Raw genomic sequence first — 24,671 nt, 5'->3', positions numbered from 1 at the left:
ATTTTTCACCTCTATGCAGCCTTTTACTGGGTGCACACAGTAACAGCCTTGTTCCACTCACCCCTTTCTACTGTTAGCAACACTGCTTGATTAACACCCGTCTACCTCTCTTTGCTTATTTTGCCCGATTGTTTCCTTAAGTTACATCACTTAGAAGGGTTAATCGCTGTGTCAAAAAGGTATCCATGTTTTGAGGCTTTTGATAGATATTATCCAGTTTTCTCTTAAGGAGGCCATTCCAAAATACATTCCCTCCAGTCAGCAATGTTTGAGAGCATCAGATCCCCCCCGAGGTGTTTTCCTTTTTCATTTTCACCAGTCTGATAGGTGAAAAATGATATTTCAACTTGCTGGACTCACTCTTCCTGCAGAGCGTGTTAGCCTTTCCCATATGGCACGTACTCAGTCTTTCTGCTAGTGTTTATTGAGTACCTACTATGTGCTGGAGCCTTGTTGGTACCGAAGATGCTTCATCAGACAGTCTGTTTCGTGCTTGCTGCTTCCCTGTGTGTGATTTGCTGCCCAGACTTAGAGAATGATAGGAAGTGAGAGCTGTGAGGACCTTAGAGAGTGTCTCATTTTAAGATGAAACGAGGCCAGGCAGGCACAGGGGCCTGCCCACGGTCATATAGGGCGTCGCGTTCCTGGTGGAACTGTAACTGAATTCAGGCAGAGACTCTGGTCTCTCTGGTTGTCTTGATTTTCTCACCCAGCTTGGGAGCACCGGTCAGTGGGGTTCAACTCTGGACTCACAGCACTGCCTTTAGGTCTGTGATTCAGGGTCACTCCACTGGGCACCCAATAGGTGCTTAGAAAATTTGTATTGAATGAATGTTTGTGCAGAGCAGAGCACAAGAAATAGTACATTTTGTTAAAGTGTGGTCAGCATCCCAGGAAGAAAAGCAGACTTCTGTTGAAATGTCTTTTTTCTTTCTTTTTTTTTTAAAATAAAAAAGAACAATGAGTGGGCTGTTGGAATTGGTGGAGGAGGAGAGATGGGGCTGCCTGAGGCTTGGGACACTTTTGTATTGAGAGCTGTCAGGTCACTGGAATTTCCCTTCCGTCCTTCTCCGTCCTCCCAGAGATGGACTGATAAAAGTGGGCAGGAGTGGCGGACTGGAGAAGAGAGCTTTGTTTTCTTTGCCTGTCCTGTGTGCCTCTAGACTGACCCCAAGTGATTCCAAGGGACTGTCTCAAGTTATCTTGCTTATCCCCTTTGCTCAGCCCACACCTCTACTTCACCAGAAAGTCTTTCCAGTTTTTACCTCCAGAACCTTTTCAATGCTGCTCAGGCCTTTCATGACACAGGGGTGGCCGGGTCCGTGGACAAACGAGAGTTGTAGTCTGGTTTTACTTCTGATGGTAGTGGGACATTGGGCAAGTCCTTGCCATGTGGACCCGGGTACCACCCTGTTCAGGCTAGCTCCAGTCTCAACAGCCTCTGAACCGATGTGCCTGCTTCCAACCCATGCCCCCCAAACCCCCCCAATGTAAACGTTTATCACTGAGCACAGCTCCCCTTCATTAAAACCCCCAAAGCTTCCTGGCACTGAGAGAGAGGGAGAGCGAGCCAAGTCCCCACCATGGCTACCTGAGTGGGCGGTCTGGTTCCCCCACCTCTCCACATCTGCCTCGTGCTTCATGCAGCCCCGCCAGCCTTCTCTAACCAGCCGCATGGCCGCGGGCAAGCCCCTCCCCATCGGAACCTCAGTTTCCCTGTCTGTGCAATAGACATGAGAATCCCTACCATTCTGCTCGTCTTGAGGGTAACATCCATATTTAAATGCCTCTCCACTCCTCTGGGCCCTACTCCTCCAAAAGAAGTCATGAATTCCAAAGATCCTGATTCTCAATAAACCCTTTCTTCTGCAGAACAGTCTGCTTTTATTCCAAGGTCTGTTAATCCTGAAAAACGCTTTTCTCTAATTATGTCTTAACCTAGGCCAAGGGTGTCAACCAGGGGAGAATGCATTATTTTATGCCAATTCCTTAATAGTTGCGTGGTGACACCCACCGTCATTGGTCATGTTTGTGGAATTAGAAGCATCATGCTTTATCTCTGTCATCAGTCCCCTCGGGAAGAAGGCACGCGGGTATGAATGACACGCATTCTCACAAAGAGCCCTCCTCCTGATTTCACAGAAATATCATTCCGGGAAGCACCGGTCAGCCCCTCGTGATTAATTTGCTGAGGGATGTTCTTGGGCAATCCATCAATCATTTTCTCAACATATTTTTATTGATAGGTATGTGCGATAGGAAAGATGGCAGTAAATGTATAAAGGACTTTGATCTAGGAGACTAATTCTAGGCATTTACAACTGAGTGGGGAGACTGAGCACCTTCATATTACAAGTGAAATCTGCACTCACGTAGCAGTTCAGAAAGTGGGGAGTTCTCAGAGGGCAGGGTGGTCAGAGAGGGCTTCCCCGAAGGGGTAAAGATTTAGAATTCCCATCACACCAGTTAGGGTACAAAGGAGTTACTGTCCTAGCCTGGCACAGTCACACACACACACACACGATTGTCTAACTGAATTGAAAAGACTGGTGAACTCCATCCAGAAAGATTAGTAAGATGGAGGTTGATTGGACAGGAAACTCTCTGCATAGGATGGTCGTGGGGTGAGGACTGTCAGCATGAGAACAGATTCTGTTGCACAGTACTTCACTGTTTGAAAAGCACTGCCCAGGTGCGTTAAGTCTTATTCACTTACACAGCCCCATGAGGTCAGCACTTGTGGAAACTGAGCCACATAGAGACTCCCGGACACACAGTTAGTTAGTATGTGGGAAGCCCCAGATGCTAGAACTTTACTGCTGCAAAGTTCAGAGCACTTTCCAGCATCAAGATACCTTTCACACCCCTCCCTCCCTCCCTCCCTCCCTCCCTCCCTCCCTCCCTCCCTCCCTCCCTCCCTCCCTCCCTCCCTCCCTCCCTCCCTCCCCCTCTCTCTCTCTCTCTCCTCCATGGAACACAGGAATGAAGCACAGGCTGAGCAGTGGCCCCAAATGATACAGGCTAGAAGGACTCAAGAGTTATAAGCTGGCGTCCTAACACAGCCTGGTGTAGCCTCATGACCACCCCAGGCCACCCCACATGCGCTGATGTTCCCACACCTGGACAGCATCTCTACATGTCAGAGGCCGGGGGACAAGTTTGCTGGCAGGAGGATTACTGCTAAAATGTGTCTCAGCCTTCAAGCCCGAGGGTGTCTCTGATGCCCTCCTGACCAGAGGCCCAGCAGAGACTGAGAGATCACATGGGGGCGGGGAGGATATCGGGGTGCTGAGGGGCGGCACAGGGAGGGAGTGAACTGGACGTGTTCACGGCTCATTTCTACTCTGCCTAAAGAGGGTGGTCATCTGGGTTTGGATCCATGTCTATCTGGACCAGAACTGGAAGATACCCAAGCTACTAAAACTCAGGACCCAGTTTCAGGAGGCGAGAGTGGGTCGTGGACAGTCATCCCCTGGGCAGGAAACCTTCCTCAGGTGGCACGGTGCTGCTCTCAAGACGATGAGACTGCCCATGGGGACTTTATTTCCCCTTTCCCTCCACTCCCCACTCCACCCTTCTGTGTTTAATAAATGTCTGCCTTCTCTGCAGTGCCCTGGGTCTTTGAAGTGCATGTGCATACAATAACGGCCCTACCTTCAGGATGCTTGGTCGCTGAGGAAGACTGGGAAATTTATAAAAACAGCAATGCTGAGATGTCCTCTGTGATGGTTAATTTTGTGTTACCTTGGCTGGGCCACAGTGCCCAGGCGTGTTGTCAAACATTATTCTGGGTATTTCTGTGAGGGTGTTCTTGGATGAGAGTAACATTTAAGTCCACGGACTCTGAGTAAAGCAGATTGCCCTCTTCAATGTGGGCCTCATCCGATCCGTGAAGCCCTAAACAGAAGCAAGACTGACCTCTGAGGAAGAAGGAATTTTGAGGCAGACAGTGGTTACCCTGCAGCACTGGCTCCTCTCTGTGTCCTTCCCCTACCAGCCCATCCTGCAAATTTTGGACTTGCCAGCTTCCATAATCATGTGAGCCAATTCCTTAAAATAAATGTCTTTGTAGATATAGAGACAGATAAACAGACCAACACACCTGTATATTATTGGTTCTTTTTCTCTGGAGAACCCTAACACACTCTCCCATGTCACCCCCCTGGTCCCTGACTATAGCATCTCTTGCCTGGACCCCTGTGAGCCTCCTAATGCCAGTGTCTCCTTTCCCGTCTTCCCTGTGGCCACCAGGGGTCTCATGCTAAAGCACACGACTGAGTATGTTCTATTTACAGCCCTTCCTCATGCCTCACCTTTCCTGCCACTGTCTCCCTAACCTCTCCCACCACCTTTGCGATTTTTGTTATATCAGATTGTCTCCTTGCTGAAATCAAAAAGGGATGAAACAACTGAAAAAGAACTCATTTCCTCACCCTGTCATTCAGCACGTATCTCTCAACGTTAAATCCACATCTCGAGTACCATCAGAGAAAGTATTCTATTCCATGTTTTTGGGGAACGTTGGTTTACAGAATAAAATCCATTCTTGGCACAGTCTACAAGGTCCTTCAGCACCAAAAAGTATTTATTAACTAATGGCATCAAATTCTTATCCCAGCTCCATGCAATAGTTGTGCCCCCAAATGCCACATACACCCTGGAACGCCTCTGAGAAGAACACCTTTTCTCTTTGCTTCCTGGAGAACTCATTCTTGGGCTTCAAAATCCAGCTGCCTTTTTTGTGACAGTGTCCCACAAGTGTTCCCGGCATTTTGCCCCAGCCTGTAACCTTTACCATCACACTGCGGATATATGAATGAGTGCCTCCCTGGACAGCGGTCCAGGGGGTGGGAGCATGCCTTATTCCTTGTGGGTGTCCTCAAGGGGACCCTGTAGTAAATAGCACCTCTCTCCCCTGTCTGGCTTTTGCACACACTGAGAAATAAAACAAGAGAGGGACAGGAGTCAAACTATTCACGTTTTTTCCCTGATGAAGGCTAAATGAGAACTTAGCTTTTGCATGAAACCAAATGTTCCCCCTAAGCGTGTCCAGAATTTGGCACAGGACTGGACAGCCTCCCCATGTGGCTGGAAGAGCCCAGCCCTGGAGAAGTGGCCCAGGAAAGCTGTTCACTGCAGGCAGCTGTCTTCCTAGAGAGTGAGGGACAGGCTGGGCTCTGCAGGCCCAGTGTTTTTTCCCCAGAATTTAGCCCTCAGGGTGTTTAGGGAAAACCCTCCTTATCTGGCCGTGGAGTGGGGCAGATGTGTTTTACCTCCTCGAATTAAGCTCTGAAGTGGCATAGGATCATAAACTTCCAGAAAACCAGAGGATGTGATCTCAGAGATTAGCTATCCTGACCAGCCCTCATTTTACTTATGTGGAAATGGAGGCTCCATGGCCACTTAACCCTCACCTGAGGATTAACATGTAATTAGTATGTAATTTGTGTGACAGATGCTATTGATATTGTTAAAAACAAGACAACAGGCCCCCAGTGGAGTGGCTTATGCTAAACCCCACATCGCCAAACTGAGATTTAACTTAATTACAGTTTCACTCTCCCAGAGATGGAATCTTAAACCGGCTAGGAATCACCTGATCAGCACTAATGAGGTAACCTGCCTGATAAACCTTGTCATCCCTTAGAGGAAAGTAACCTTGCAACAGCCAACCCGCTTTTTGCCTAGTATAGCTGCGTTGTTCCCACTCCCTTCCGCGTATAAAAGTCTTTAATTTTGTAAGAGCTCCTCTGAGCTGCTTTCTACCTGCTAGCCTGGGTGCTGCTCGATTCATGAATCATTAAATAAAACCAATACGATCTTTAAAACTTAGTTGAATTTTTTTTAAAAAAACCACTATTTTGACACAAATCCCAAGGGCTAGAAAAAGACAACGCTTGCCTGCTCCTTCACAATGCTGCAGGAATTGAATTCCCAGGCCTCAATCAGCTAGACCCCCAGGACCCCGGCTGCCTGAGGGTCTGCCCCCAGAGAGTCTTGGCACAGGACTATAATTGTAGAATCGGGAAACAGGGTCCTTGGCTAACTCAACCGTATCCACATAATTAAAAGGAGGAGAAGTGAAATGTCGGTAGGAAATACGCATTTAATAAATTTTAAAGAGCTCTGTTCATTTTCAAATCCTCGCTTTTTCCTTCTGCCTGAATTCTTGCCACTGTAAATTACTCCAAAAAACCTGATGTTGGAATAGAAAAGGAGCTAGGAGCCTGAGAAGCGATCTTTAACATTTAACCTTCCTTTGGCACCATCTAGGATTTTAATTTCCAAGCATGGCAAGGAGGCGGAAATGATTTAGGGCCTCGCCTGAGCACAATCACTTTAAAATGAAGATAAAATTTCCCCCCCTTGAGATCTCTCTCTAAAACCACCTAATGAATGATGGCCTTTCCCGGGGCTGATTAGATCAGAAGGCATTTCTAATTCCTCATGAATGGCAATATGAGCAGAAGTATTCCAAAGCAAGGGCTTCCTTTGATCCACACCAGGCTCCTGAAGGAAAGCAAAACAAAAGTGCTGCAATTAACCCCGTGTTGGGGAAAGACCAGTTACATGCTTTTGCAGTGTCCTCACCACCTTCTTAGGGGAAAACACTGCTCTTCAAGCCTCCCAATGCCTGAGAGCCTGGAGCTTCTAACCCAAGAAGGGAAGCGGCCAGCCGGGTTATTTCCGAGCTCCTGCAGTTCCCAGCCGCCCCCAAGAAAAGCTACTTTTTACTGCTCAGCGGCCACCGCCTGGCGAGCGAACCGGGCCCTGCGGGGTCGGCCTCCTGCGCCCCCTGGCGGGTTCCTACGGCGGTGCAGCCCCGGCCGCCCGCTGCAGAAAAGCGGACCCGGGCGGACCTCGCCGCGTGCTGACGCTGTCGGTGCGCACGGCCTCGGCCGCGCTCCCCGCTCGCCGTCTGTCCCCATCCAGGGACCAGGCAGGCTGCGGGAGAGGGGGTTCCAGCTGCAGCTCCCGAGTGTAAGACCTCAGCCTAGTGTCAGACGGTTCCAGCAGTGGCCACCCCAACCTGGGCGGGGAGCGGATGCGTCTTCGGAGCGGTCCGCGGTAGTGCAACTCCGGGAGCCAACTTCAGACCAGCCTGTGGACTCCGCGCAGGTAGCGGGGTCCTGCCCCTCGGTGGATGGGACCCTCTGGGTCCAAGGGGAAGTGGTGAAGTGCCTCGCCCCCCTGGTTCCTGCAGGCGCGCGCGGGGCTCCGAGAGATTGTAAACTGACGGCTCGGGATGCAGAGCCCTTGACTCTCGCGGGGCGCGTCGGAACCCTCGAGGGTGCTGGGTTGGGGAAGCTCCCTTCGGGAGGTGACTGGGCCTGGGAGGATCCCCGCGGGAGGGGTGTTGGGGACAGCAGTTGGGGGTCCTGGGGGTGGGTACTGAGGCAGGATTTCCTCTAAGAGGGACCGCTGGCCGGGGGCTCCACGGACGCAGCCGGGGTGGGCTGGGGATGGTTACGCGTCTTAGAAACGAGGTTGCAGAAGGTCCTGAGCCGGAGTTTTCCAGGCGAGGGCTGCTGGGGGTCTCCGGAGGGAATAACTAGTAAGGTTTACTAGGAAAGGTGACTGGTTTGGGGGTCTCGCGGGAGGCGGCAGTGTTGAGAGCCCTGGGGAAGGTGGGCGTCCTGTCGCGGGGCACAGGGGCTGATGAGGGCTCTCCCCTCTCCTTCGGTCGTAGAGACTGACGACCTCAAGCAGCTGGCGGTCCGCTGGATTCGCGCTCATCTCCAGGGGCTCAGAGGTACCGCAAACGGGGATTTCTGGGGTGGCGGCTGAGCAATCTCGGGGCCGGCACTTGTGCCCCGAGTCTCAGATGATTTGGGGTTCCTGGGAAGGGGACACCTGCGCTGCACGTGCGTCGGGAGAAAAACACGGCGGTCTTTTAAAGGCCCTGGGGGTTGGTTTCAGGGTCCCGCCCAGCAGACCGGTCTGCGGAGTCACCCGCACAGCACCCCGAGCCGCCCCCAGGCCCGCCCGGGCGCCGCGTCGGGCCACGCCCTAAAAGTCACCAAAAGGCCAGGGTCGCACCGTGGGGACCCCGGGCATGGAGTGCGCGCTGGAGGCCAACTGGAGCTCGGAGGCGGTGAACGGGAGCGCGGCGCCGCCAGGGGCGGAGGGCAACCGCACCCACGGGCCCCCGCAGCGCAACGAGGCCCTGGCGCGCGTGGAGGTGGCGGTGCTGTGCCTCATCCTCTTCCTGGCGCTGAGCGGCAACGCGTGCGTGCTGCTGGCGCTGCGCACCACGCGCCACAAGCACTCGCGCCTCTTCTTCTTCATGAAGCACCTGAGCATCGCCGACCTGGTGGTGGCGGTGTTCCAGGTCCTGCCGCAGCTGCTGTGGGACATCACCTTCCGCTTCTACGGGCCCGACCTGCTGTGCCGCCTGGTCAAGTACCTGCAGGTTGTGGGCATGTTCGCCTCCACCTACCTGCTGCTGCTCATGTCGCTCGACCGCTGCCTGGCCATCTGCCAGCCGCTGCGCACCCTGCGCCGGCGCGCGGACCGCCTGGCGGTGCTCGTCACCTGGCTGGGCTGCCTGGTGGCCAGCGCGCCGCAGGCGCACATATTCTCCATCCGCGAGGTGGCCGACGGCGTCTTCGACTGCTGGGCCGGCTTCATCCAGCCCTGGGGACCCAAGGCCTACGTCACGTGGATCACGCTCGCCGTCTACATCGTGCCCGTCGTGGTGCTCACCGCCTGCTACAGCCTCATCTGCTTCAAGATCTGGCAGAACTTCCGCATCAAGACGGCGGCGGAGGGGGCGGCCAAGGGGCCCGCGGGCGCGCTGGCGGGCGGCGGGGACGGCGCGGCCCTGGCTCGCGTCAGCAGCGTCAAGCTCATCTCCAGGGCCAAGATCCGCACGGTCAAGATGACCTTCATCATCGTGCTGGCCTTCATCGTGTGCTGGACGCCGTTCTTCTTCGTGCAGATGTGGAGCGTCTGGGACGCCGACGCGCCCAAGGAAGGTAGCGCGGGGCGGGAGCCGGGGCGCGGCTGGCGGGGGGGCCCTGCTCCGGCGGGGTCTGAGGGCCTGTGGGGAGAGCCCTGCGGAGCTGGGGGCGAGTCCTGCGCGGCTGCACCGCCCGCCGGCTCAGTGACCTGGGGCGTAACTTCCCTGAGCCTCGACTTGCTCTTTTGTAAAATTGCAACAATGTTGGAAGCGCCAGCTCTCGCCCGGCAGCAGGGGAAGGAAAGGAGAAGATGCGCGCGTGCAAGTCCTTAGCTCCGCCCTCGGGCTGCACGTGGGGTGTACGGTTTGTGGCTTCTCATTATCGACAAGGAAACCGAGGTTCAAGTGACCTGAGCTTATGAATTGTTAGTGAGCAGGGGAGGAAACTTTCGAACCTGGGCCCGATCTCACGACCCCTCCACTTTAAGTTCCCGTCGGCCCGAACCCAGGGGGTCTGGTTCGGACAAGGGCAGCCCTGGGAGATGGGCGACTCTGTTGGTCCATCCGAGCCCTGAGAAGGTGCTGGGCTTGTAGCTGTCCCTGGGTGGCTAGGAGCTCCAGGCAGCTGCTGCCTCATTGCCCACAAATGGTAAGAGTAGGAGGGGTAATCAGTGGTGGCAAATAACTCACACCCTCACACCTTTTTGTTTGAGGCCGAGCACATGAAACTGCACTGGGATGCCAGGGACTCCAGTGTTTGTAAGGAGACACTGAGGGGTTTGCTTTCACCCTACCTGCCTTTGAGACAGCGCGAATGTCCCATTTCCTGACATAATCGGACTGCTCCCAGCAGTCTCAAACACAGCCACCCTGTGCAAGCTGAACTCTCCCTTCATTCAGCTGGATGACTTTGCTTTGCTCTCTTCCCAAAACCACAGACCCCTGGCTTTCCCAGTCCTCCCAGGTAGTCTAGCATTTGTTCCTGGGTCATTTGGCATTCATTATTTATTGAGCACCTGCGGTATGTGAGGGTTGCTGGGAGGACTTGGTAAAGCCAGCCTGGCTTCATCCAGCAGCTGCTGGTCGCACCTTACAGTGGGCTTTCAGGGATCTAGAGAGGGGAAGGCACTTGCTCCGGGTCACACAGCAAGTCAGAGGCAGAGCAGCCACTAGAGCTGGGGTTTCCTGCCCACCCTCATTTCTTCCAGTGATAGGTTTCTTATGAGGGGCACAGGACTAGGGAGTTAGGTTGGGCAAAAGCCAGCATTGAGGGTGGGGAGTAAAAAAGATGAGACACCAGGCCATCCCTGTTTCTGGGCAGGCTCCAGCAGAGACTGGGCTCAGGTCTTGAGGAGCACAAACTCCAGCCCTTGAGTTAGTGAGACTGACACTCCCTTAGAGCGGAAACTGGGGAGACCTGGGATCTAGTCCTCCCTCCAGCCCTTACTAGCTGTGGGACTTGAGGTGAGGGGTCCCCGCTTCCCCTTGACGCTTAGTGTCTTAATTTTAGAGCAAGGACATTTCAGCATTCAGTTCGTTCATTCAGCAGATATTCTGATTCCTCTCTTTCTCTCTTTTTTAAAATTTATCTTTATTGTTGAGAGTATTACAGGTGTCCCATTCCCCCCCCCAATTGACCCCCTCCACTTTGCTCCCACCCCCTCCCCAGGCCTTCACCCCGTTATTGACTGTGTTCATGGGTTATGCATATATGCATATAACTTCTTTGGTTAATCTCTTCCCACCCTCCACCCCCTTCTCTCTTCCCTCTGAAATATGATTGTTTGTTGCCTGCTTCAATGTCTCTGGATCTATTTAGTTCGTCAGATTATTTTGTTCATTAGCTTCTTCTTAAAGAAGACCCTTCAACTTTTCCTGTAGTGCTGGTCTGGTGGTGATGAACTCCTTTAGCTTTTTCTTATCTGTGAAGCTCTTTACCTGACCTTCAATTCTAAATGATAGCTCTGCTGGGTAGAGCAGTCTTGGTTGTAGTTACATGTTTTTCATCACTTCGAATATTTCTTGCCACTCCCTTCTGGCCTGCAAGGTTTCTGTTGAGAAATCAGCTGACAGTCGTATGGGTGCTCCCTTGTAGGTAACTAACTGCTTTTCTCTTGCTGCTTTTAAGATTCTCTCTTTGTCTTTAACCTTTGGCATTTTAATTATGATGTGTCTTGCCGTGGGCCTCTTTGGGTTCCTCTTCTTTGGAACCCTCTGTGCTTCCTGGACTTGTAAGTCTATTTCTTTCCCCAGGTGGGGGAAGTTTTCTGTAATTATTTTTTCAAATAGGTTTTCAATTCCTTGGTCTCTTTCTTCCCCTTCTGGCACCCCAATAATACGAATGTTGGGCCTTTTGAAGTTGTCCCAGAGGCTCCTTATACTATCTTCATATTTCTGGATTCTTTTTTCTTTTTGCTCTTCTGGTTGGGTGTTTTTTGTTTCCTCATGTTCCAAATTGCTGATTTGATTCTCAGCATCTTCTACTCTACTGTTGATTCTCTGTAAATTATTCTTCATTTCAGTTCATGTAGCCTTCATTTCAAATTGGTACTTTATTATGTTATCAATTTTCTCAGTTATTTCCCTAATAGTCTACTTAAACATCCTTATAAACAAAATTCGGAACTCTATCTGTTAGCTTGCTTGGATCTATTTCATTTAGTTCCTCTTCTAGAGATTTCTTCTGTTCTTTCCTTTGTGTTCATGGGTTAACATGTTTCTTTGCCTCCACATTTTGGCTGCTTCCAGGTGTCTGTTTCTATGTATTAGGTAGAGCTGCTATGTTTCCTGGAGTTTGTAGAGTGGCTTTGTGTAGTAGGTGCCTTGTAGGGTCCAGTGGCTCAGCCTCCCCAGTCACCTGAGCTGGGCCTTCTAGGTGCTCCCCTGTGTGGGCTGTGTGCACTGTCCTGTTGTAGTTGAGCCTTGGTTGCTGTTGGCGTCACTGGGAGGAACTGAACCCCCAGCCAGTTGGCTGTGAGGATCCGTTGCAATGACAGCCAAAGAGTTGCTGTGCTGGAGATACCCCTATGGAGCAGGATTTACTTCAGTGGGGCTTTGGTGTTCACCAAGTACGCCCCTCGAGTGTGTCACTCGTGGATGTGGTAGGGTTGTAATCCAGCGTGGTCGAGTTTGAGCACCAGGTGCACCGTCTCTGGGGCCTTCTGGGAGGTGCAAAGTCAGCCTGTGCCAGTGCCTTGCCCAGGGCCACCCAGCATGAGCTACACAGCAAACCGTAGCTGGCTGCTACTTGTGTTGGGCTTGGCGATGTCCAGGAGAGGCCAAGCTATGAGCCAATGCAGGCTGCTGCTAGTGCCAGGCCTGGGGCCACTTATCAAGCTGTATGGGGCCCACTGCTGCTTGTTTGAGAGATTTTAGGAAAGTCCTAAGCATGAGGCTTGAGAGGCCACTGCATAGAAAAGCCCCTGGAAATGGCCTGGATGAGCTGCAGGTGGGGAGGGGCGGGGCCTCCGGGAATCACGGGGCGGGGCCAAAGGTGTGAGTCAGGTGCTGGCGATTCAAACATGGCGCCTGCCTGCCGGCTGTGTGTGGGGAGGACTCGCCAAAGGAGCAACGGCCTCTGCCAGCTCTTCTGCCTGGGAGGAAGCCGCCCCTCCACCTCTCACCCCAATTCCAGGCAGGTTAGTTCCTCCCCGAGTGTCACAGGTCCTTTCCGGCTGCTGCCCGGCGCTGGGCTCAGAGGGAGCATCCGAGTGAGTCCGTGCCGGGCCCTTTAGAGGAGCTGCTGGGGCTCCCGCAGCCTCCGCGACCCTCAGCCACAGTCCCCGCCGGTTTCACAGCCCAGAGTTGTGGGGACGTCTCTTCCCAGCCCTGGAGCCCTGGGCTGGGGGCCTGCAGTGGCGCTGGGCCCCCTCTCTCCTCCGGGAAACCCCCACCCCTGAGATGTCCTCCCGGGTTTCAACCGCGGCACCGGGTGTGGGCCCGCAGCTGGGTCTCCGCAATCCAGCCCCATCCTCCCGCGTCCGCGACCCTCCTATCGGTCTCGGTGCTTCTTCAGCTCCCTGGTTGTGGGGCTTCTGTGCAGCCGGATCTCAGGAGGCTCTGAGTGCGGGTGGTTCTGTGTTTTAGCTGTGGTTTTGATGTGGGTGTGGAGGCGGCGGGTTTAGCTGTTCCCTACGCGCCATCTTGTTTCTCCTCTCTGCCCTCGTTGACTCCTCTCTCTTTGTAGCCTCCTTGCCGCTCCCATTTACTTTTCTCCCTGGTGCTTTCTCCCCTTCCCCTCCCCCTCACAGGACTCCGTGTTGTCCATCCCCTCACCTGCTCTCCTCTTTCTCGCTTTTCTCCCGAGAGATCGAGAAGATGCCGTCAGCACGTCATGATTGCTCAGGGAAGTGCGTATCTTTTCTACACTTTAAAAGTTTACCGAGTCGCCCTGGCTGGTGTGGCTCAGGGGTTAGGGCGTCAACCCTCACACGGAAGGGTCACGGGTGGGTTCAATTCCTGATAAAGGGCACCTACCTGGGTTGCGGGTTCGATCCTGACCCGGTCCAGGTGCATGAGGGAGGCAACCAATTGGTGTCTCTCTCACATCGGTGTTTCTCGCGCTCTCTCCCCACCTCTCACCTTCCCTTCCACTCTAAAAAATCAACGGAAGAAATATCCTCAGGTGAGGATTAACCAAAAAATAAAAAATAAAAAAATAGTACACTAAGCAATTCATTTGTCTTGAAAACAAGACATTGGAAAAGAGAAGAGAGCGTGCCCCTAGGTAAAGTGAGGCCCAGAGCCCTTCCGATCCCCTGAGGATATCCTGGGGTGGGCGAGACCTTCAGTAGAGATGGGCTCCTGCTCAGGCTCCAGGAACAGGGAAAGAAGCGGACTTTAGGAACCTCAGGTCTTCTTTCCCTTTGTTCCTTTGCTTTTTCCTAGTTCAGAGGAAAGGGTGGGTCTCACATGAGAAGCCCAGGTCTTCCTGGTCCTCTGGGGCGTTCTGTCCTGGGTGCTCTGACAAGAGTACAAATACAAGGACTTTCTAAGCAGCCCTCCAACAGTAGAACTGGCTACCTGGTAAGGAAATGAGCGTCCCATCACTGGGGGCAACCAAACATCTGTCGGGTATTATACCAGAAGGAAGGTTGAAATGCACAGGAGGCCTGGTTTTAAGTGTTTTCCCATCTGAAAATGAGCTTCCCCAGCCCCTCCCTGTTTCTGTGGGACTTTGGCCCCTCCAGTGTGGCCTGCCCACCTTATAGGGACACTGTGCCCCAGGCGTGTGTGGGCTGGGCACTTGGAGAGGGACCTGTTCTTCAGGTGACCCATTGGTATGGAGAGCAGTGGGAGAGAGTGGGCAGGAGGAGAGAGTAGACAGACCGTTCTTGGCCAGGGAGAGCTCTTAGCTTGGCCCTTCTGGGTATAAATTGCAATTACAGGGATAGTTAATGACCATACTCTTGTCTGATTAAGCAATTGTGAGTTCTTGGCTAGTGCTAATGTTTTCCCTTTGGGTTTCTGCCCCAGGGTGTCTTTGCTTTTTTTTTTTTTAAGGTTTGATTAATAGCAGCAAAAAATAAAAGCCTGCTGGGTGAGGCTTTGCTACATATTTTTTTCCCATTTGATGGATGTCTGAATGGGTTGAGGAGGGAGCAGGGAGGGGGAGCAGGGGTTGTGGGAGGGCCTATGGGAAGAGATCAGCTCTCTGGAGAGACTGGGATGGGCCTGGGTTCAGGGCTGGCCTGTCAGTTGTGTGAGGCGCTGGCCCACCTGATCACCTCACCATCTTGCACTGTCCACTGTTGCAAGCAAAGGCAAGCCCATAGGGCTCACTCCTAGGGGCCGGATGAGGGCTGAACTGTGGTCTGCCAGACCCCATGTGTCAGTCCCCAAGAGCCAGAGCCACTGGATCCCTGGATAGCACTGGGAAGTGATGAGAGTCCCCACGGGGCACGTCTTTGGGTGGTCTGTGAGCTTCTGCCATTCCCATCTGAGCAACAGAGATAACATGTCCCGATGGAACACAGCACCCTCTCTGGGCATCAGTTTCAGTGAGGTGAGGAGTTGCGTTAGTTGATATCAGTACCACCCCTTGTTAAGTACCAGACCCTGTGGCTGGCCCCATCTTTCATCCTAACCCAAACACAGCAGGAAAGGGGGAATTATCTCCATTTTACAGATGAGGACACTGAGGCTCAGGGAGGTATGAGCTGCTCAAGAGCATGTTGAATAAGTGGTGGAGCTGGGATTTGAACCTAGTCACCTCATGCGAGACACTGCCATACTATACTACCCCTGTCCCCAGGCCAGCATTTTCAGGGTGTTCTATTTCCCTCAGCGTCTGGATCTGTTGGGCACTTGTTCAAAAAGCTGATTCCTGCCTGGCCAGTGTAGCTCAGTGGTTGAGCATCGACCTATAAGCCAGGAGATCATGGTTTGATTCCCAGTCAGGGCACATGCCTGGGTTGCGGGCTTGATCCCCAGTCGGGGGCGTGCAGGAGGCAGCCGATCAATGACTCTTATCATTGATGTTTCTATCTCTCTTTTCCTCTCCCTTCCTGTCTTTCTGAAATCAATTAAAAAAATATATATATTTTTAAATAAAGAAGCTGATTCCTGCTTCTGCCCCAGAGCCCTGCACCCTTTCTGTGGCCCAGACACCCCGACTCCTGGGATCTTTCCAGCAACACCCAGCTTCATGGCCCCTAGCTAATGGCTCTGCCCTCTCAGCCCTCTGGGCTCTACACCTGTATCGCTTGACTTCCTCCGCTGTCCACTGATCCCACCATCTCGGCTGCACACCTCCCATGTCAAACTTCCCTTTTCCTTTCCATGACCACTTTCTTGGTTGAGAGCAGAGGTTTTCAACTTTGGCTATTGATATTTTGGGCCAGATAATCTTTGTTTTGAGTGTGGTGTGGGGAGGGGCCGCTGTCCCATGCCCGATAGGATGTTTAGTAGCATCCCTGGCCCTACCCATTAGATGCCACTAGCACTTCCCCTCTCAGTGTGACCATCAAAACTGTCTCCAGACGTTGCCCAATGTCCCCTAAGAGGTTGAGAAGCACTGGTTTAGAGCCTTGTGTAGGCCTGGCCTGACCTAACATTCAGCCGATGAGTGCACCCTCGTCACCTCTCCCTGGCCTCTGGCCAATCGGCCTCCCTGTCCCCTGCCAGGCCTGCCGACTTACCATTTCCCACACGGCCCTTTGCTTGGCACCCATGCTGACACTGTTGTCACCACAGGAGCGCCCACCCCAGTTTCTTCTCTGGAGATCCATCCTTCAGAGCCCAGGTCCAGTGTGTGGGCTGCTTTGTGCACAACTCCAGGGGTGCCATTGACTTCATGGTCTAAGAAGGATGCTCTCAGGGGCTGTCCAGGGACAACCCCAACACAGGACCCGGCAGCCTCTTCCAGTGCCCCTTTCATGAAACTCTGTCTCCCTCAGCTGGGGGGGAGTCCCTTCCTGCTGTGAATATCAATGTGTTCTTTCTACAAACAGCTGCCATATTCATAAACGTGTGACAGTCAGGCCAAGATTGGTCACAGAATTCAGGGTGTACCACAGACCTCTGGGAGGGACAGCCCCAGTTTCTGCCAGGCTGATGTCGGGTTCTTATGTCTCAAGGGGTAGCCAGATAAAGTGGCAGCAATGACCCTGGGCAGTTGACCAAATCTGCCTAGAGCTCAGTTTTCAGGGGTTAAGAATAGAATTTAGGTTGAGGGGAAGGTGGAATGTGCCAGTGACATAGTGCCAGGCATATTGTAAGTGCTCAATAAATGTTTGCTTTTAAAGAAGAGAGAAGTTTCAAGATGGGCCAGGGTCCTGGGGGAAGTCAGTGCAATTGAGGAGGTGGAAATTGTTTTGAGCGCAAGAGCAGTGTTTTAGCAGAGGACTGCAGTGTCAGGTGAGGAATGGTGGCGAGCCCAGTGACGCTGGGAACAAGTGCCCCGAGGTAAAGAGAAACAAAGGCCTCACCTGGGGAAGACAGCTGGAGGGGAGCTGGGGAGGTTCTAGCTCTGGGTTTTGGAAATGACAGGTGGGTAGGAATGGCGTGTAACCAGGTGGCGTGTAATTCAGGGTGTACCACAGACCAGGTGGTCTTCAGTGTCCCAGCCCCTGATTCCTGTGATTCTGATTCCTGGCCACCAAGGGGCAGCCTCTGCCAGAGCCTCCCTTTGTGCTCTGCTGGAAGCTGGTGCTTTCTACCCATTTGGCAGATGCTCCGGTACCATGGGCCTCTGCCCTCCAGGGCCCACGCCTCACACTATAGTGGTCACTCCTGCACATTTAGTTTCTCTTTCTCTCCACCTGACCCTGATATCTGAGTGTGAATTTAATTTTCCTAGAGGGAATTGCATTTGAGTCTAGTCATCTTGTTAGGAGGCCGTCTCCTGTCATCAAGCTGGGAAATTGTCCTTTTGCCTTTCCAGTGTGCTAGTGGAGGTGGCTGATTTATTAGGACTTCTGCCTGCTAATTTCAGCTTCAGTTCAGTTCAGTCCCTTATTGAACTCCTCGAACTTTCCAGTCTTTGCTGGCCAGGGACAGCTACAAATGAGACATGGTCTCTAGTCACAGGTTATAAACATAATGACAGTATGAAGGGATGATGCTGTAAGAGAGATATTTATTTATCAAGTACTGTGAGTGCCCTAACAGGAATTTGTTGATTCTGTCTCTGGGAAAAAAATCAGTAGGGCTTCAGAGAGGAATCAACATTTGGAAAGGGTTTTGAAGGATGAGTAGGGGCCGGCTGTGCAAAGAAGCGGATGTCCATTCCGTGTTGAGATCATTGGATAGTTAGTTTATGTGGGGGATCTTGTTAAAATGCAAATTCTGATTCAGAAAGTCTGGGTGGGGTTTGCATTTGTAACAAGCGTCCGGGTGACGTCTATGCAGTGCCCATGCAGCTAGCCCATTGACTACACATTGAATAGTAAGTCTTTAATATCGTATCTCTTTTACCGAAATGTGCAGTTAGCCTTTACACCTGTGGCCCAGTTGACTGCAGGGCCCTATTGTCCCCACAGGGTAGAGGAGGGCTGATTGTTTGCAAAAAGGCCCCTGCCCTTCTGTTTTCAGAATGTGGTTGTTCCTTAGGTTCAGTCCAGAGAGCCCAGCATGTCCCCTAGGTTTGAGCAGTGATGTAATAGAAGCCCTTGTAACACTCTGAGGCCCCCAAATTTGGCCGTTAATCCTGACCTTATGATACATAGATGGCCACACACTTGTGATTTTTTAGAACAATTCCAATGTTGTCAAATTGTGGGCTTTTCAAAGAAGGCACTCTAATATATATTAGTATTCAGTCTTTATATACGTGTACATTAAAGAAAAAAAAAGGTCTTCCTTAGACCACGACTCCCAAATTCTACACGGCACCTATAGAAATAAGGGACTTAGACCTGACTGGTTCAGGGTAGGTGCGGAGGCCTTGGAACTAGTGATTGGTTTCTGGAGTATGAAAGTTGATGAACTTGATTTGATTCAGATGAGAGATGTCAGATGAGCCATGTGTCTGAATTGTATGTGAAATGCCTCAGGAGCAACACGGCCCAGAGAGGCCTTGGGCAGCTGCGTGTCAGCTGTTCTGGGCTAATTTGGGCCTTCAGTGACAGGAGAAGTGCTGGGAAATTTGAGTGGAGGGAGTGCCGGGATATCCTAACGGGAGTTCTTGGGGCTTGAGTAAAACCAGGCTGGTAGGCGGATTGAAGGCTTGAGCATAGCGTCCTGGAGTGGCCCTCAGCCGCCCACCCCTCCGTGAATCACTGGCCTGAGTGGAAATACAGTGTGGTTTCTGTCCCCTGGGGTATAAAGCTGCCTGGCATGGGATGTCTGCTTTTGGTGCCTGGCTATTTCTGCTCACCTTCCCAGTTTGGAGCCCCACCTTGAAGATCACCTGTGGTCCCCAGTCTTGGGCCAACCAGCCCCTTCCCCAAATGCTGCAACTCCGTGTTTATTTAATAGAGTGTCTGCCTTGTACTTCTCTTTTTCCCACTGGTGTTTGTATACCCTTGAGGGCAGGTCCCGAGGGCTGGCTCAGTGGCTGGCACCCAGTAGAGTAGCATGAAAGGATGCATGGATGTCTCATAATCTACCCCCCCTTCCCCTCTTTCTCCCAGCTTGAGTTTAGGCAGGTGTGAGGGCCAATCCCTGGACCAGTGCCTCCCACTTGCCCTCCCTTCGAGGCAGGAACCACAGAGAGAGCAGTGCGCAGGCACTCAGGGCTGGTCCTGGGGGAAAGGTGTTATTTTTATAGGGGGTCCTTTGGAGAGTTGCTGCCACCTGTCCTTTTGGGTTTCTTAGGTCACTGGCAGAGTAAGATTTTCCAAAATGGACTATCTAAAGTTCTTTTGGTGTCACATAACCCAATCCCAGAGCTCTGAGTTTTTATTTTGTTTTTTTTAATTTTTGAAGTCATGGAAAAAAGGGCAAAGGACAGTTTCTTTAATCAGCTGGGATCAGGAGTCCCCAGACCTTGGGCTTTAAAAAATTATGCAGTTAATCATGTCTCATATCCAATAATAATAATAATAATAATAATAATAATGCTAATTATTTGAATAAACACTTTGCCATTCACAAAGCCCTTTTACACTATTTCCCCCCCGGTTTTCCTTGTGAATGTCCTGTGTCCTATGTCCCACCTTAGACTGCCTCAGATTCTAAGACACAGTCCAGCCTGGGGAGCAGCCTCCCCCATTGTTTCACATGTATTGGCACTAATTCTGTTAATGATAAGAAAAGTAACATTTACTGAGCATGTGTACAGCATCGTAGTAATAATGACAATAGCTAAGGTTTATTAAATGTTTACTGGTGTTGTGTGCCAGGAATCATGGTGAGCACTTGGAATCCTGTCTGATTAAACTTGGCAGTGATTCTGTAAAGAATTTCTTATTCCCGTTTCACAGATGGAGAAACTGAGGTTAAGGGAGGTTAGGTAATTTGTCCAAGAACACACAGTTGCAAAGTGGCAGAGCCAGGACTTGTGCCAGGCCTGGGTAACTTGAAAGCAAAGTTCTCCTCCTGGCAATTTGGGGAGATGTGGGCCGAGCTTGCTCTGAGGGTCTGCCCCTCTCCTTTCTGAGCCTTTTTTTCTACTTTTTTTAAACATTTGCCCCTATCTGTGGGCCTCAAGGATTGGCTAACTTTTTATATAAAAGGCCAAACAGTAAGTATTTTAGGCTGGAGGGTGGGTATAAGGTCTCTAACAGCTACTTACCTTGCCCTTATAGTGCGAAAGCTGCCACAGACAATATGTGAATGAATGGGGGTAATTTTTGGTACAAAAATGAGCTGCAGGCAGGGTTTGACCCTTGGGCTGTAGTTTGCTGGCCCCTGGTCTAGACCCAGAGACACTTCTGCCAGGAAGGATAGTGATCTGATACGAGGCAATGTGTTTCCCCTCCCAGGTACATTTGGATTTTATAAGACCATCCTTGGGGAGTGGGCAGTGCTTGGTTTCTGAGGGATTCTACATCTGTTGCTGGAACAGGGAAGTTGCTTTCTGATTCTGTCCCTCAAATCACACCATGAGGGTTATTGCCTGCCCAGTCTGTGTCTTTGCTTTGGGGCTGAGAGGATTTGCTACCTGGCACCAACCTGACATGTGTGAATGCTAACCTAGTTTTAAGAGGAGTCGGACTTCATTATGTTCAGGTAGGAACATAGGGTGACTTGCTGTGCATCCTTGTGGAAGTCACTTCCCTTCTCTGAGCTTCACTTTCTTTATCTAGGCTGCTTTGAAAACCGCCCTCTTCTCTGTGAGCTTGACAGTAGTTCAGTGGACTCATTGCTGCATTGTCATGCACTCCCTGGAAGCGTCATTGTGAAATGCAAGGACAGGATTTTCCATGCTTTGTTCTGTTCCTCTGCAGTCTGATGAAAGGGCAAAGTTGTGGCCTAAACAAGATACAGTAAGTGCAGAGAGCAGATGAGGTGCAGCCATTCGTCTGCTGGAAACCATCCGTGGCTCCCCACTGCCTGTGGATTAAAGTTCAGGCTCAGCCTGATTCAGCCCTCTTCAGCCTGGCTCTTTCCGGGCTCCTCCCCTGAAGTTTCCCTTACCCAGCTCCGGCAGCCCCTGAATGCTCTCCGACAGTCTCTCTTACCTGTTAAAAGCTCCTGCTGCTTTTTCCCTTTGAAATGTCCTCCATAGTTCCTGTTTTTTTATTCCCAAATAGCTCTCCTTCTTGCTGACGGCTTGAAATTCCGCCAGTGGGGACTCATGTCTTGGGATTAGCATATCTGTCAAATAAAATAAGTGCACATGTGTCCTTAATATTGGCAACTTGGTGTGAGCAGGTTCAGTTTAGGGAGGATCATTGGGTCCCCAGGGGCCAGGCCAGGCACGTAATTCGTGTCTGTGGCCACCAGGTGGGGGCAGAGGTGCTGGCCTGGGCCCCAGCCCCTCTCACCAGGCTGGGCAGCCACTGTGGAATTCATGAACTGCTTACTTTGTTGTTGTTGTTTATGTAAGTTTAAAAAATATATATGGTGAGTAAATTACAAAGATCCAAATGTAAAGAGTGAGGTAAGTAGCTTAAATGAACAACTAAGATAATACCCTTAACTACCCAGCTGGGTGAGCTGGTGCCTTTCTGCCCAGCCTGGGCTTCGTTCTTCGCCGTTTAGAGTCTCATTCACTTGCACCCTTCCCCTGGCGCCTGACAGCCTACTTTCCAATGCCTTTTAAAATTTTGACTTTTATGTGTTGATTTTGCCTCTTTCATTTTATTTATTTAATTATGATGTCAAAGACTTCCTATTCTTAGTCTCGGTGATATTTCACCACAATTTCTAAACCTAAATTCATCTTCTTGCCCGTTCAAATCCAAGCAAATATATTTTTTCATTCTCTTTTATAGAAAGTGAAGAATTCAGTGTCACTGGCTTTTTCCTTTATTCACTATTTCTCTCTCTCTTTTTAAAATTATTTTAGTCTAAGGATTAGATTTCCCTCTTTTGCTTTCTAAACTTTCTCTTTTGCAACATTTATTTATTTAGGTCAGCTGTAGCTTGTTTTGGTTCCAGGTGCACCAAATAGTCAGACCAGTGGTTCTCAAATTTGGGTGTGCATCAAACTCCCCTGGAGGGCTGTTTACAACAAACTCAACCATGTCCCCAGGGGTCTGATTCCATAGGTTTAGGGTGGGGCCTGAGAACCTGCTTTTCTAACAAGTTCTCAGGCGATCTGGGGACTCCACTTTGAGAACCGCTGAATTTGTCTCACAAACAGCCACCCTCCTCCCTTTGGTGCTGGGACACTTTGCAGACCAACAACTCTGCTCTGCGTTGATGGTGGTGTCAACGTGAGACACTTCCAAACCTGTAGAGAATGTTTATGAGTTTATTTGAGTCAAGCTGACTGCAGTTGCTTGGAAGCAAAATCTCAACAGATTGAAAAAATGCTCCAGAAAATGGCAGTTTTGCACCTTATTTTGAACATTAGAATCAAAGGAGGTGGTGGCGTGAGGGGGCAGTGGTTGCATGAAATCCAACGGTGGTAGATTAAGGGAGTGAGAGAAGATAAAGCAGGGAGATCTCTGAGACCGGATTAAAAGCAAAATAGAGAGACACATACTTCTTTTACACTGGTGGGTACAGGATAGTAAGATTTACAACACACAGAGGTGGTATTTAGGGCACAAGAGGACGATGAGGGGTTCCGTGGTCCCTGGTCGGTGGGCGTGCCCGGAGGGGTCTGGAAAAGAGCATCACTCATACTTCAAAGGTGTGTTGTCTTAGATACAAAAAGACAATGCCCAGGCCCACTGGAGGTCAAGATGAACCTTTGTCAAGGATGCTACAGGCCTAGGATGTGACTACCCGCCACGACCGGCTTTTAGTTCGGCATTGCTGTGATCGGACCATCCTGTGTGATTCCTTTCTGTCTCCGAGTTTGTAAGGCCCACCATGCGGGCCGCCCCCGAGCTTGTTAGGTTTAGTATGTGGCCCCTTTCCGTCCACAGAGGCATCTAGATCTCTCAAGTCCAGTGTCCCCATGAAAAATCCTTTCCCGGATTTAGCGTTTGAATTCTAGAGTTACTTTTTGAAAACTTTTTACAGAAAAGACCGAAGACTAGTGGGTTTTCAGTTGCTGCGCTTCTGAGGATGTGGTTGTGAACAGGATCCTTGGGAATACTGTCCTTGAGTTTCTGGAGGTGTTACCTTTCCTCCTCTGTTGGCGGGAGATGTCTGAACTTTGTCCGATTTAAGTCCATTGAAAGAAGCCCGAATTTTTCCCCCTTCTACTTAGAAGTACTTAGGGTTAGGAATTTTTATTCCCTTTGAAGCTTAAATTTGTGACAGGCAATGTCTTGAAGTTGATTGCTGATCATTAATTTTGCCTGAAACTCAATAAATTCTCAGTATAATGGCTTGTACATAAGTGTCTCAGATAATTTTAGTTGTCACTTTTTTTTTTCTTCCTGTAAGTGTCTGTTGTTATGTCAAAGCAGTGCTCTTAGGGGCATCTTCCCAGAGAGCATCCACTGTCTGGCCCCCACGCCTTTGCCTGTGCCATTCCTTCCTCCCTTCTCTGCCTGGAACATTCATGAGCATCCGTCAGGTGTCAGCTCCAATCTGGTTTCTGTGGGGCCGGCTGTGATTCGCTGTTAGAGAGTTGCACCCTTCCTTGGTCTGCCCATTTAGAGATTAGGAAACAGAAATGTGGGGGGAGTTAAAGTCATTTGTCCCTGATGGGGCTAGAATACAAATAAGGTCTGGCAGCTTCCAGACTCTGTGCTCTCGGACCCTGAACAGTAGGCACTCACTCTTCCTGGGTGAGTGGTGACGGAACAGGGGGCCGTGAGGAGGACAGCTCCTGCTGGTGGAAGCACTCAGTGGGGAAGTGTTTGATGAGAGAAAGGACCAGGAGCCTTCCAGGGCCGCTGAGCCTGGGAGGGCTTGGGGGGCAGGCTGAGTGCACAACCACAGCAAGGATGTGGAAGGCAGATTTTGTCTCTTTCGTACTCCGTTTGTGGCCCAGCTCCTGGTACCAGAAAAAGGCTGCTCTCAGGAAACAGTGGTTAATGCTCCAGTCCTTATGCCCTGCTCTCCTTTCTCCCTGCACCCCCACCCCCTGCAGCTTCGGCTTTCATCATCGCCATGCTCCTGGCCAGCCTCAACAGCTGCTGCAACCCCTGGATCTACATGCTCTTCACGGGCCACCTCTTCCACGAGCTCGTGCAGCGCTTCCTCTGCTGCTCCAGCTACCTAAGGGGCTCCCGGCCGGGAGAGACGAGCGTAAGCAAAAAGAGCAACTCATCCACCTTTGTCCTGAGCCAGCACAGCTCCAGCCAGAGGAGCTCCTCGCAGCTGTCCTCCATGTGACCAGCCTGGGCTGGACTGCCTCCTTCCATCGGGCTGTGTGAGGTGGACAGTCCGCCCCTTGGTGGCCGTGTACGTATGTGTATAGGTACCTCTCAGTTTGTACACCTCCACAGCTTGGGCAGCTTGCGTGGGGTAGGGGTTCTGACACGGGACGGGGAAGTGGTGTGTGGAGAACAGGACAGGGTGACTCAGCCACCACACTGTCCTTGGGCCTCCCCTGAGCTCCCACAGGTACACCTGCTACCCTGACCCCACTGCTGCCCTGGCTGCTGGGTGGGTTGTTTATGTTTCTTGGACCTTGTAATTTCACTCTGATACCTTTTTTCTCCTTTATTCTGTGATCTTGTGAAAAGTAGCAAGTATAGGATTGGTGACCAATTGTATGTGGAAGCCTAGTGTCCTGAGCTTGGAGTAAGGAGTGGGAACGGGACCTCAGATGGGGAGGTGGTGCTCTTTCCTCCTGCCCCCAGAGCGTGCTTGC

The 24,671-nt window shown here is 51.3% G+C and overlaps 1 protein-coding gene across 1 annotated transcript; it reads left to right on the top strand.

The window, feature by feature from the left end:
• Positions 1-8,056: 8,056 nt before the first annotated feature.
• On the top strand, positions 8,057-24,190 carry OXTR (oxytocin receptor; the record flags this gene model as incomplete). The annotated part of the gene is made up of 2 exons (XM_081160844.1): positions 8,057-8,978; positions 23,946-24,190. 2 exons carry the CDS (start codon positions 8,057-8,059, stop codon positions 24,188-24,190), a joined length of 1,167 nt encoding a protein of 388 aa, XP_081016970.1.
• Positions 24,191-24,671: the final 481 nt, after the last annotated feature.

This window comes from Miniopterus schreibersii (genome assembly GCF_964146895.1).
Source record: "Miniopterus schreibersii genome assembly, chromosome: 15".
Lineage (NCBI taxonomy): Eukaryota > Metazoa > Chordata > Mammalia > Chiroptera > Miniopteridae > Miniopterus > Miniopterus schreibersii.
Note: the sequence above shows the minus strand (reverse complement) of the source record. Positions and strands in the feature narration are given on the sequence as shown.